Source organism: Triplophysa rosa, linkage group LG25, assembly GCF_024868665.1.
Source record: "Triplophysa rosa linkage group LG25, Trosa_1v2, whole genome shotgun sequence".
Taxonomy (NCBI): domain Eukaryota; kingdom Metazoa; phylum Chordata; class Actinopteri; order Cypriniformes; family Nemacheilidae; genus Triplophysa; species Triplophysa rosa.
The window spans coordinates 7674648-7689568 of NC_079914.1; the positions used below are offsets into that span (position 1 = coordinate 7674648).

Sequence of the window (14921 nt, forward strand, 5' to 3'; positions counted from 1 at the left end):
ATCTCAATTATGCTATATTATAAATATTATTAATATAAAATAATATATTATTAACTGATTGATTTCTACATTTTTCTATGTCAATTCAATTTTATTTATGTAGCGCTTTTCACAATGTGCATTGTTCCAAAGCCGCTTTACAGGAGAAAATAAGAAAAACTGAAAAACACAAAAAAGGTCGAACACAGCACAGTGCATGGTGTTTGTAGAACAAGCAAGATCATTCTAGTAAATAATATCTAATAAATGCAGTCTCCCGGTGATTTATTTAGCATATTTTGCATTGAGTGAATGCTTGGCTGAAAAGATGTGTCTTTAATGTGGATTTAAATTGGGAGTGTGTCTGGCCCTCGAATATTATCTGGAAGGCTATTCCAGAGTTTAGGTGCTACTTATGAGAAAGCTCTACCCCCTTTGGTGGATTTAGTTATTCTAGGTGTTATCAAAAGTCTGGAGTTTTGAGATCTTAGAGAGCGTGATGGGTTGTAGTGTGGTAGAAGCTCTGTTGTGCACGTAGGGGCTAAACCGTTTAGGGCTTTATAAGTAATTAAAAGAACTTTAAAGTCAATACGATACTTAATAGGTAACCAGTGAAGGGATGATAACATTGGGGTTATGTGATCGTATTTTCTGGACCTGGTTAGAACTCTGGCAGCTGCATTCTGAACTAACTGTAGTTTGTTTATTGATGCTGCAGGACAATCACTAAGCAGTGCATTACAGTAGTCAAGTCTTGAGGTCACAAATGCATGAATAAGCTTCTCTGCGTCAGCAACACATAGAATGTTTTGTAATTTGGCAACATTTCTAAGGTGGAAGAAGGCTGTTTTTGTGACATTTGAGATGTGATTTCCAAATGACAGGTTGCTGTCTAATATAGCGCCTAGGTCTTTAACTGTATTTGTTGGAGTAACAAATATAGCTGAGTATCATCTGCATAACAGTGGAAGCTAATTCCATGTTCCCTTTCTATCGGTCTCTCGACGTTGTGTCGAACCGACAGATGGGGTTCGTCCCTGAGAACCAATCGCTTCCGACTTCTTAGAAAAGGCCAATGAAAATTGGCGAATGAAATTTGCATGCTGGACTCCGCCCCCGGATATCCGGGTATAAAAGGGAGACGGCGTGCCTCATTCATTCACCTTTTGTTCTTCGGAGCCTTCGCTCATGATCAACAGACTTCACTACAAGACTGCCGGCTCTACGACGTGGTGCAGCGGACTGTCCCTTCCTGCAGCGACTTCCCCTGGGCGTCTCGGCGGTTCCAGAAGTGTTTGAGTTTTTTCTCTAAAATGGCAAATTTCTCCAGCGTGGCATGTCCCGCTGTTCTCGTGGGTGCAACACACTCATCGAGGAGGGGGACGGACACGATGTCTGCTCCCAGTACGCTGGGGCAGATGTTGTGGATACATCCTGCCCGCACTGCGGGCAGTTGACGATTCAGACGTTGCGTCACGGGTGGCTGTGTTCCCACGGGACTCCGCCACCACCTCGTCTGCTTCCCGTTCCGTGACGGCAGGACTACGGCCCTGCCTCCCGCTACGGCGAGCAGCGAGGGTGATATGAGGATTACTGTGAGCGCTAATCCGTCAGCCACTGGCACGCGGACTGTTTGCACCTCGTCTTGCTCGTCTGACCGTTCCCCATGAGACGGTCCGCCGTCTTATTCCTCAATCACGTATCGGACATGGTACGTGATGATGAGATGTCTGTTGCAGCATCGGAGGGTGACTTACTGGCATCAGACTCCAACGATTCCTTGAAGCTCCCTCCCTCGGGGGGTCGAGATCAGGAAGAAGCGGACGTCGAAATGTCAGCCATGCTTTCCCGGGCCGCCGGCATTAGGTTGCGGTGCACCGCACTGCCTCTCCCAACATTCGCGGCTGGATACACGGGTGCCGTGTTCCCCCGGAAGTGCATGAGGAACCTAGTACGACCTGGAATTCCCCCTTCGGCGCGTACACGTCAACTAGTTCCATCACCCTTCCTTCCCTTGATGGTGGGGCAGCTAGAGGATACGTCGATGTCCCCCAGGGGCTCGACCTAGACTCCTGTCCAAAGCACGTAGGCTTTTCGGCATCTGAGGTGTCGAGAGCTTACTCTGCTGCGGACCAAGCTGTCCCCTCTCGCCACGCTATGGCCTTCCTGCAGGCCAATGCGCGGAGAGAGCTCCACGAGGGTAAGACCGACCCAGCGCTTATGCAGGAACTCCGCAGCTTCACCGACCTCGCTCTCGGGTGACCAAGGTGATCGCATGGGCCCTGGGTCGGGCGATGTCCACACTTGTGGTCCAGGAGAGACACCTCTGGCTGAACCTTGCACAGGTGAGTAACACTGAGAAAGTCCGCTTTCTCGATGCACCCATCTCGCAAGGGGGGGGCTGTTTGGTGATACTGTCGAGTTCGACAGTTAGGGAGCAGACAGAGGATATCAAGTATGTCCTCCCCAGCCGCGACTCGACCGCGCTCTGGCCGCCGAGATCCCGTGCACCGTCTGTTTCCCAGCAGCCCTGGTCCTCTTCGAGACATCGAAGAGGAGACCACCACCCCGTCAGCAGCCGCGGCTAAAGCCAAAGCGGCCCTCATGGGAAGACCCCAAGGGGATCGAGAATACCTTCGAGCCCGACCACAGCCATTCCTTTGCTGGTGGTCGATCCGGGACGGTTCCTGCCCCGTCCCAACAGCCCATTTCTAAAAGTTTTCTCCCTCTCTGGGCGTTTATCACAGCCGCTCTCACCCTCTACACGACGGTGTTCGGCAACTCAACGTTGCATCACGGCGAGACCCAATGTTCTCGCTGTTAGAGAAACAAGGCTGCCGCCTGTGAGGCCGAAGGCAGGGGCCTTCCCACCTTTCAAGAAAGCTCAGGGACCCCCTACCTACCCACTGGTAGGTTACAATTTCACGGTAGCGCTCACGGCTGACACGTCCAGGCCAGTCACCGTCGCTTCGCTAGAGATTGTGACAGGGCACAGTGTTATGGCATTTTCCATAGGAACCCCATCTGTCGGTTCGACACAACGTCGAGAGACCGACAGAAAGGGAATGTCTCGGTTACGGTTGTAACCTCGGTTCCCTGATGGAGGGAACGAGACGTTGTGTCCTCCTTGCCACAACACGTGCTGTCCACTGCAGCAGTCGTGAGAGGTCTCAGGCTCCTCAGAACTAAGGTGAATGAATGAGGCACGCCATCTCTCTTTTATACCCGGATATCCGGGGGCAGAGTCCGACATACAAATTTCATTCGCCAATTTTCATTGGCCTTTTCTACGAAGTCGGAAGCGATTGGTTCTCAGGGACGAACCCCATCTGTCGGTTCGACACAACGTCTCGATCCCTCCATCAGGGAACCGAGGTTACAACCGTAACCGAGACATTTTCTAATAATGTTGCCAAGGGCCAGCATGTATATGGAGAACAGCAAGGGTCCTAAAACCGATCCCTGAGGTAATCCATAATTTACTTGCATTAGATTTGATGATTCCCCATTTAAATGGACAAATTGATGTCTGTCTGATAAGTAAGATCTGAACCATTGTAGTGCCTGTCCCTGAATATCGGTATAACTGTGTAAGCGATCTAGAAGTATTTTATGGTCTACAGTATCGAACGCAGCACTAAGGTCAAGCAGGACTAGGAGTGAGATGTTACCTTTATCTGATGCTATAAGCAGGCAGTTTCAGTACTATGGTGCAGTCTAAAGCCTGACTAAAATTTTTCGTGTATGTCATTATTTTGTAAGAAAGAGCACAACTGAGTGGACATTACTTTTTCTAGTATTTTAGACAGGTAAGGAAGATTTGAAATCGGTCTATAGTTTCCTAGTTCATTGGGGTCTAAGTTTGGTTTCTTGATAAGAGGCTTAATGACGGCCAGTTTAAAGGGTCCAGGGACATGGCCTAGATTAATTGACGAGTTGATAATGTTATAAATGGGCTCAATTGCAACAGGTAGTAACTCTTTTAATAATTTAGTTGGTGTGGGGTCTAATAAGCATGTTGTAGGTTTAGATGTTGCAATAAGTTTAATTAAATCTTCCTGTTTTATAGTTGAGAAACACTGTAGCTTTTCTTTTGAGGCGATGGTTGGTACTAATTCATAGGACAGACTTGGAGGTTGAGTTTTTACTATTTTGTCTCGCATGTTTTCGATTTTCTCTGTAATAAATTTCATGAATTCATTGCTACCAAGGTGCGGCGGAATAACCAGGTCAGGCGATGTCTGTTTATTTGTTAATTTAGCAACTGTAGTAAATAAAAACCTTGGATTGTTTTAGTTAGTTTCTATGAGGTTTCGGAGGTGCTCAGCCTTTGCTGCTTTTAGTGCCTTTTTATAACAGTTTACACTCTCTTTCCATGCAATTTTAAAGACCTCTAATTGGGTTTGTTTCCATTTGCGCTCCTGTTTACGTGTTTCTATACCTATGGTATATTTGTCAATTTCTAAAGCAAACAGATTTGTAATATACAAAACATATTTGAATGTTATTTGACCAATCATCATTGCATTTTTGACCTACATTAAAGCAAAAAATATATACCTAATATTTTTGTCTTGTTTTCCAGAACTTCCAGAAAAAAACTTAAATCAAGATATATTTGTATAAGAAGCGAGATTACCTACAATATTAAGTCTCATTTTCTGAAATGAATAAATGCTTAAAACAATAAAATTGGCTGCAAATTAGGTAATAACTTCAACGTAATCTCAAGTGTGTTGTTCCTACTCCATTGGCAACTTAATTTTGATACATTTTTGGAAGCAAAGTTGCTTTGCTTCTCAATTAAATATATTTCAATTTAAAAGTTCTTCCATATTTGTACTAACAAAACAAGACAAAAAACATAGACTTTAATTTTTTGCATTTAACATTAAAATGCAATGTCTGCTTTAATGTTACTGTTGCAAAAACTTACAGAAAATTCTGGGGTGTACTTTTTATAACACATGTTGTACTTTACACTTTATTATAATGGCAAAGCCATTCGATGATCTTTTTCTCAAAATTTCCCAAAGTTTGAGAGCTTTTTGCACCGTGTCGTCCAAAGCAGTCTGTTTGCTCTGGATGAGGTCTGCGGGTGCGTGACCTCGCTTCAAAGCGCAAATTAATATGACGTTACATTATTAATTAAGACAGAATAAAGCTTGCCTAGCCAGAATGACTCAGTAATTATATGACCTTTTAACATGCTGTCTCAATAACTGAACCACCAGCAATGTGGTAAACCTGCTTGTCAAGAGAGTTAAATAAGGGATGTATTAACAAAACGAAAAAAGAGATCCGCAGGTTATTTTAGGGCGACGTATTATTGTGTCGCACGATTGTTCACTTTGCCCACTTCGAGTCTTGGCTCCACCCGTATCTCTTCACACAAATGATCAGATTGGTGGCAAGCGTGCGGTCTTGAGCACCAGAAACCTTGGCCCACATCCAAACAAAGTCGGTGGATCTATTCTTCCCCTGCCTTTCTATTTGCATATCAGAGGGCCGTTTGATGTCAATGAGGGAGAGAGGCAGCCCCTCCGTGCCTTTAAAAAGCAAACACGGCACATGCAATATTCTGTAAGTGCATGCAAATGAAGTGGCCATTTGATTTCATTTGAATTCCGAGATGGACGCGGAGAATCGGGAAGGGGGCTGAAAAGATCAGGAAAAAATCAAAAAGAATAAAAAATGCTCAAATTTATGCATTCGGAGCTTCTGTTTAACATATGGCTCAATGTTCGCTTGTATCCGCTTAACAATGCTGGGGGGATTAGTGCTAAAATATACCTTTGGAGTGACATTGTTAAATAAAAAATACAACTAATTAAAGGAAGGGTGAGATGCGCAATCTGGCGGAGCGGTAGAGCAAACAGAAATAGCTGACGGTACGGGTTTTCGCTGCATTATGATGTCCGTTAAAGCCTGTCGTGTCAATGGCGTTGTCATACTAATCCTCACTATTCCTCATTTATCCGACACAAATTTGTTGAAAAGCTTCGATGGAGAGGTTTTGTTTGCGCTGAGAATTATTTATGCGGGTGGAGATTTGGCAGTGAGGATTTTAACATGCAGGTCATTAAATTTGAAGCATCAGGTTGTAAACGTGAGCTGTACGGATGTCAGTAGTGTAGGAAATGGGAAGGAATCAAAGAAGGAGAATCAAGCTACATGATATAACATCTACTGAATAACAGTCTTATAATCAAAGAAAGACGATGGTATGTAAAAACAGAGGCGGAATCTGAGCGCAAGATACAGTATATAATATTGATCATGAAAAGCAAAATAAACTAAACTAAATAAACTAAAATAAATGGCAGTAAATAGAAACAAAAGATTGTATTTAACTAGGGGTGTGACGATACACTCAGCTCACGATTCGGTACATATCTCGATGCTGGCCTCACGATACGATACACATCACAATATTTTAAACAAAATAAAAAAATGAAACCTTAGAATTAAATTAAACCGGGTCATTACCTTTATATTTCAGAAAAGTTCAGTAACTACTGGATATGCATTGTTGCAACACATAGGATATTAAAGTGAAAGTGACCTATTAGTCAGATATGGTGACCCATACCCGAAATGTGACCTCTGCATTTAACCCATCTAGAGAGTAGTGAACACACGCACAGGAAGTGGTGAACACACGTACACCCGGAGCAGTGGGCAGCTATCACTGCAGCGCCCGGGGAGCAAGTTGGGGGTAAGGTGCCTTGCTCAAGGCACTGTCAATCGAACCGGCAACCTTCTGGTCACGAGTCCGACTCTCTAACCATTAGGCCACGACTGCCCCCATATTAGTCCATAAATGAAATGTACCAGTTCATTCAGTCTCATTTTGACTCAATTGACTCGTTCGTTCAGTGAAGGGCGTGTTCATTCAGTACATTCAACCAATGAAACGCTCTGACAGAGCTCACACTCAAGCGCTATTGGCTCGTGTCTCTTTGAAGCTGCACTGTCTTTGCTTGAGACAGTAATGAATGAGAAAAATCTTTAAAAAGACATATTACATAAACTGCATTACATTTCTTCAATCATGCAAATTACATACTTGGTTCGATCTTTAGCATGTCATTAAATCTTTTAATGTACAGTCCGACTCACTCCATCACTTCTCTAATCGGTACAGCGCTGGTTTCTTTTGGCTTACTTTGTGTTGCATTTCATAAAAATTGAACTACTTGCTCCGCCTCTGAAACGACACTGTTCTTCAGATGATGTCACCCTGCACTCTTAATTTAGACACCTCCCCTCTAATTACATCAAACAGATGTACATATTTATTGCATAATGTAAAATCAAGTACCACCAATTTCTTTGCACAGATAATCCAGTTTCACTGGATTTGAGGGAGGGATGGAGACTGAAGAATAAAGGAAAGAAAAGTGCTGACAAATCGGCACATGTCCCCTACCTTTATCATTTGCGAGAGGTCCCCGGCGTCTGCGAGTTCCAGTACTATATTTAGCTCATTCTCTTCGATGAATGACGCATGGTATTTAATTACATTGGGGTGGTTCAATTGCTGTGGATGAGAGGAAAAGAGCAAGAGATAGAGGCAGAGTATCAGTGACTGTTTAAATATTAACAAGACTCTGTGGGTCGGGAGAGCTTGCAAACAGGGATGTGGCAGAAACCAAAGCAGATGCTTGTATGAAGGTAAACATGACATAATCAACTACTGTCCGAGGTCCCCAGCTGACTGAAAGGGAACCTTTGGAAATGACAATAAAAATGGATCACAATGTAAACAGTTGCTTGAGTATGGTACTATTTGAGAAAGAGACTACTTGTTGGTTACTAGGGTGTTGCTATGTGATTACTAGGGTGCCTTAAGGGATTCCAAAGGTTTTTAGGTGGATGCCAGGGCATTCTGACCAGAGATCTTAGATACATCATTTTAAGTGAGTTATTGTCTAAATATCTTGTACTTAAAAGGACAGGTCACCCCAAATGAAAATTCTTCCACCATTTACTCATCCTCACATCATTTCAAACCTGTATGACTTTCTTCCTTCTGCAGAACACAAAAGAAGACTTCCATTATATGGACATTTCTCTAAATATCTTCTTTTTGTGTTCCACATAAGAAAGAGTCACATACTGTACAGGTTTTGAACAACATGAGGGTGAATAAATTATGACAAAATGTTTATTTTAGGGTGAACTTGATCAATAGTAATAGTGATTCTTGCCTTAGCATGCACCAATAGTAAGCAAAACAAACATACTAAATGTTGTTGTTTTTTGCTGACGTTTACATTCAAGGCCATGCAGCAGTAGTGCAAGACACCCCCAGCTCCCTGCCCCACACCACAAGCCCAAGCCTTCAGCTTTTCATTGTTTCCTGTTGGTTGGTCAATGTGTAGAAGACTTCATAACTGCAAAGACGGGAGGATGGGGGATGTAAAATAAAAGAAAACAAGTATATCAATGAGAAGCAAGACAGGCGAGGGTCCTCGCGAGCGGGAGGGTGTCGGCCCCGCGATGCGCTGTGACACAGCAGAGGGGGTTATTAAAGAAATGTTCACGGCCCGCGCTGATACAGGGAGGACGTGAGCATCTCTGTTGCCGTCCCGTGACTTTCGTTAGAAGTATTTTTGGATCACACAGCTGCAGCGAGTGCAGCCGGCGGTGTCAGCCCCACTCTTTCCCCTTCCCAAACCTCTCAGCTGCCACATCCAACACGGCGGACATGAAAAGCAACTAGCACAGACCCGATCGCGACGTTTACTTTAATCATGTAAAATGCTGTAATTTCAGCCTTCTTTTCCGTTGGGAACCTTCTGTTTATGCCGAGACAGATTATAGTGACAATTATATTATGTTAACTCGGAGCTATTTCGTAATCCGGTTTATTCCTCTTGTGTCTGGAGCGGTTAAAGGAATAGTTCAGCTAAAAATAAAGCATAAATAATCGTTTATTCGCCTTCATGTCGTTCAAATCATGTATATGACTCGTTTGTCTGTGTAACACAAAATAAGATATTTTGAGAAATGTCTCCAAGGTTTTGTGTCTATATAATGGAAGGCATAATATACTTTTGAAGAATGTTTTGCAAACACACTTTCATATTGATTCCATAAGATCTGTTACAAGAAATCAACTAATGAGGTCATGAAGGGGGTTTATGGCATACATAACAATTACTATAAGAAACTGTCAGCTTCTTCAGCGATTTCTGCTGTTAAAAAATAGAGAGCGAAACATTTCCGCATAACAGCATCATTTTGTTTACTGTGGGGAAATGGGGGGTGTCTTAAACTGACAGAGAAACAAATAGGCAGATACATGGAAAGAGGGGGGCTACTGCCAGTCTCCCTCATTATTTTGATTTGCGACTCTTTTGTATTTTTCTCCGGCTTTGTCCACTGAGGTAGAAGTCATGATTCTCTGTTCCACGCAAATGGCTTATTAGCAGCTCAAGGTGAGCTGGTTAGAACCACTGATTTCATTAGCAGCGCTAAGTAGAATGTATTCTGTAAGGGAAACGAAACGCAGAACATGGTAGAAAGACCGGGACGGTGTGTCAATGTTTCAGCACCTTCTGACCTCAGCGCAGAGAAGCGTTCGCCTGGCAAAGTGTCGTTAAGGAGCGTGACGGCGACCCCCACCCCGCCCGCAACGTGACCTCTTCACTTGCCGCCTCCGCATCCTCCTCCCTTCCTCCCTTGGGACTGACGCTGTCTCAGGGGGCCTGAAACTTTCAGAGAGCTCGCCCCGATCGCACATGCAGCATTTGTAACGCTGGAGGTCACGGGGTTGCTGCGACGTTGCTTGCAAATAGGCGTTTGTACAGCTGAATGACCTAATGGTCACAACAGGTCACAGCTTTTTAAAGTATGATTACAAATCGTCCATACTGCCAGTAAAGATGTCATTTTATTTTAATTCCCCCTTCTAAAAATAAACTAGGGTTGAGAAATTTGACACAATTGATTAAATGTTCCATATTAGTAAATATTAACAGTTATAACAATAAATGACAAATCTCTATTTATTTTTTATGGCAGAATTTTTTTAGTATGAACAGTTTAAATAGTTAAAATAAGAACAAATTTACATACATATGATAAAAATGTTACTTTTTTATTCCACGGCCTGCCACTACTTGCAAAGTGCATTCACCTTATGTCAAATTTTTATCAAGCTTTTATCATAATTATAATATAAGGAAAATAAAATTAACAAAACTAATCATACACAACAGTGAAAGAGATCACAGTAGCATAAACGTTAATCTCGGAAACACATCATGTGACCTACGTTCCCACTGACATGACAACAAAGTGTGACTGTTATTTCTGGAGATCGTCGTATGTATGAATGCAACTTTAGTTCGATTATTATATACAACGCATTAACCAAAAAGCAGCAATTAGCCTGTTTTAAAGCCAGCATCTACACATGGAAAGCGAACTGGCTCGGCAATAAGACGGCGATCGGGGTTGAAGCAATTAACATTACAAGAAAGCGAGAAGCGTGTGTGCGTGTCAAGGTGAGGCTAATCCGACAAACGATACTACGACAAAACTGAGAATAGAGAAACCAGACACCTCTGATCAGCTAGACGTCAACTCTTATTGGAGCTGTCATTAACTTGTTCATTAGCGTACATGCTACAGTGAGCCGTGGCCCGTTTAAGGTGGTTTGATGAACGCAAATGGTTTATTTAACAAAACAACAAAACGATGAGGGAGATGTTTGGGTACATCAAAAGATTCATGGGAGACTAAATCCCCCCTACTGCTAAATACTACTAGCAAGATGAAAACTATATTTTGTGGCATTGAAAAAAGGGAGTCAATCTTGGCCTAAAGGAATGACACAAAGAGGACCGTGATCTGTGCTTGCCTCACAGAAACAGAGGAAGAGGAAACTGAAGAAGAGAGAGAGAAAAAGAGAGCTGTAGGTCTGATTCAGATCAATTGTTTTCTCTCTCTGAATCTCTCTTTCTCTCTCTCTCTGCTTTTCTGGTATCAGGTCTCGGCAGAGGCACCTTTAGAGAGCCTAATAGCAGCACATGGTGTCGGTCTTTCGTTCCTCTGGTTTCTTACCTTCAGGAGATCTATTTCTTTGATGCAATCTTGCCGAGCTTTGGCATCCATCAAGTCGAATATCTATCAAAAGATCAAAAGGGAGAAGGAAAAAGGAGAGAAAAGGGGAGTAAAAAACAAGTAAAAAACAGTAGTGGTAGAGGCTGGTGGGGCAAGAAGGAGGGGGAGGTGCTGTTAAAAAAAAACCCGGACCCCCAGATTCCTGCCTCACCGCAGCCACCCCCCGCTGCTTCAAACGTCCCTGTTTTTTCACATTCACCTGTGTTTAGGTGAGAAGAACTACTGGCAAGACCCGGGTTGATTTTTTGTTGCATTATTTACTAGTGTGCTTTATCCAATCATTATTACATGGCTCTGAGGAATGCTTGATTCTGATTGGTTAATCTAGCATTCTGCATTCAGACTGCATAATTGACCATTGCGATCGATTTCCTACACAGATGTGATCGTTTCCTGTCTTTTGTATCTCTCTGTGGTATATGTTAATATTAAATAAATAATAAATATATAATTGATATAAATTGACATAAATCTAGTTATGTAAAAGCAGCCGACTACACTTCACAGAAAGAATATTCAGACCATTCAATAGATCGAGATTGCATCTGTTAGGATTGATAAAACATCTTAAAGTCTTAAAACAAACGCTCTTTGTATCAATTCTTCAATCAGGATTGCACAACATTTGCGTCAGAAAACATTGCATATAGGCTCAACACATAACAATGCTAAATACAATAGAATTTAAGATTGCGCATTGCACTGGAATGTGCATGAAAAGTTTTGTCTATTCTGCGGCTCTGTGCATTACAGGAATTGTGAATTATACAGGCGATACTACAGACCACAACACTAAGTTAAAATTCAACACACGGCATGAACGGATGTGACTGGCATTTAAAACAAACTGAATTATGGGATATATTCAGCGAGTTAAAAGTGTTACAACCTGTCGTTTTTTAATGGCACATACAAAAATACCAACTCTTCCTTGGCTCCTCATTAGTGTGGATAAAGCTAGTGGTAGTGAGGGAGCAGACCACTGTGCTGAAGATGGTGTGTGTGTGATGCATCTTAGAAAAGCAGCAGCTATGGTAACCGGGCACCATTCTTTTAATCTACAGCTTGCCAATTATTTCTTTCAGCGCGTCTGCTTTGCACATCCGGAGGAGGCGCTGGAGCTTTTTTCTGCTGGCTGTGTCTATGAATGTGTGTGTGGCGAGACAAGAAACAGATTCAATCTTGATTACCACACTTGCAGAGCCAATCAGCAGCTTGCTTCAGTTAAATATGTGCTAACAAACTGATGGCAGTATTGATAAATTTGTGTTTCAAAGACTTCCTAGGCTGTTAATATCCTATAATATTGTTATAAAGTCATGACTTCTGACTTGAATAACGCATATTAACATGTTTTAATATATTTATATGTACTAAATAATGTATATTGAAGTATGTTCATTTCTGTGAATTTATTTACCACCAATACTGTTTTTAAAAGACATGCCTGTTTGAAATCTGATTCATTGCTGTGAATGTGTTAACTTGTTTGTTAAAGCTGCAATCTGTCATTTTTGCCTCTTCACTGCCATCTCTGTTTGAAATATGAAATTGCAGGTTACTTTACTTGGGTTAAAGTCAAATAACATAATTGCAAAATCACACCCAACAGCTCAAATTATAAATCATCAATGTAAACATTTTATTATAAGCTGATTATTTATTTTTAACCCAAAAAAGTTCAAATGAGTGTCAAAGACAAGCAATGCTCACCTGTATTTTTTTCAGAGCTACTGGGGTATGATCTAGTACGTATGTGGCACGATAAACCTCGCTGAACTGTCCTCTTCCAATCTTCTTTTCAATGGCGAAATTGGCTAAATTATTATAGCCCATATCTTGTTGGATTTTCTGAAAAAGAACAACAAAATAAAGGCACATCAGACAGCTTTCGCGTCTAGCTTTTTATTCGTCTTAAATTTAAAGTGATCAAACAAACATGTCGCCGCGGATAGCCCATTGCTGGCCAACCTCTGTGTTTGTTTTTGTTGATGTGCCAACAGAAGGCGCAAGCTCTCGGGGGCATCTGCGATAGGTGTCATTAGGGCGATATGTCAGAGCAAGAGAGTGTGGGAACGAATCAAGATTAAACATTCGTGTTAGATCCAAAGCACAATATGAATCTTTGCCGTATACTGTCGAAACGAATCAGGCCAGTGTAACGTTCCTGTTTTTGAAGTGACTTATGTTGGACCAGTTAGTGACAAACCGCCCCGAGTCTTTTTCTTTAAGAATTCGTGCGGCGCCTTGACACTTGCGCTCTAAAATTAAAAATCTAAACAAAACCCGCGATTAGCCCCACGGAGATGGTGTGAGCAAATAAATAAACAGGTTGACCTTTAGAGGCTTTTCTTGTGTAAATTCAATCTCACGAACACTCTGGCAAGCCATGGTGACAGATAGTGGAACGCAACATCATGTCACAGCAAACCACCCAGAAATGGCCATAAGTCATCCTTAAAGGCAAATTTCAGCGAGAAGACATATTTATCGTTACTTTGATAAATATGTGTGTTAACTTTTATGCCTCAAGTTTAAAAAAATGATTCTTTACTTGCTGCCATCTTCTTATTCATAGACAAGCATTTTCATATTCTGGTTTAAAGTTAAGCTTGAGCTTTGCAAAACATCCTGAAATGTTCATTTTTCAGATACTCAGTCTGAATACTCAGTCATCGCAGAGTGCATCAGCGTCTTTCTTGCGATAGCAGCATATATGGACAAGCTGTCAAACCCATCAACATTATAACAGTCTGAGATGTACATATATAGAAGAAGTTGAATTCAGTTGGAGGTAGAAAAGCTACTTGACTAGAAGCTGGAGGGGCGGATGTGGATCAAAGGGCGACCAATTTAAGAATTTCATTGTTTTCTAACTTGACAGCTTTGAGGGAAAAAAAGGTGTGAGCCAAAGAATTGCCCCATCCAATTAACACACTGAAGTAGCTTGTTTTTCCATGTGACAACACGCTCTAAGCCTCTTCTTTCAGGGACACATCTGGTGCAGCCGAAGAATCCACGCCACCGCAGTGAAGAGAGAATGCTGGATCAGACTACATTTAACCATATCAACCTAATATCTAAGACACCACGTTTCCCAGCAACGCTATTTTGTGTCAAACCCAAAGAACTAAACTGAAAATAGATCGCAACAGCAAGAACTCTGGGTGGAAAGAAGATGGGTGAATTTTTTACAATTTATTTTGGCTTACAATTAAAAAACATGAAAAAAAACAGTGACATATTTTAAATATATATATACACTATATACACATTAAGATAATAATCATGATATTAATACAATTTATTATTGATATTGTGTTAATACTACAACATGATAATACTGTAAATAAATTCAGTGACAACATAATAGGTGGTGGGATTACAAAAAGAAAAAATCCTTCATTTGCTCACCCTCATGTCATTGTAAACCTCTATGAATTTATTCTGCGGTACACAAAAGAAGATATTTTGAAAAATGTCGGTAACCAAACATCAGGCCCCATTGACTTGCATTGTATGGACACAAAAATGTTGTGTGTCACAAAAGAAAAATTCATGTACAGGTTTTGAATGAAATAGGGATTAATAAGTGATTAACAGGATTTTTATTTTTAGATTAACTATCCCTTTAAGGGCCACAATGGTTACAAACTGCCTTTCTGCCTCCCTGCAATTGTATTTTGTGACATTTGTTGGCCAAAACAGAATACACAAAATGAACCAAGTCAAAGATGAATTTGACTGATTAGATTTTTTCACAATTTCAATAAGTACTGTGATAATATCATTAATTATTTTGGTCA

The 14921-nt window shown here is 41.6% G+C and overlaps 1 protein-coding gene across 1 annotated transcript in view; it reads right to left on the reverse strand.

Moving 5' to 3' along the window:
- nek7 (NIMA-related kinase 7) overlaps nt 1-14921 on the reverse strand; it is a 55034-nt gene that overhangs the window by 22350 nt on the left and 17763 nt on the right. Inside the window, exons 3-5 of the mRNA XM_057326025.1 lie at nt 12829-12966; nt 11056-11118; nt 7412-7522 (exon numbers count right to left, since the gene is read on the reverse strand). Coding sequence (XP_057182008.1) covers nt 7412-7522; nt 11056-11118; nt 12829-12966 — 312 coding nt within the window. The remainder of the gene's footprint in view (nt 1-7411; nt 7523-11055; nt 11119-12828; nt 12967-14921) is intronic.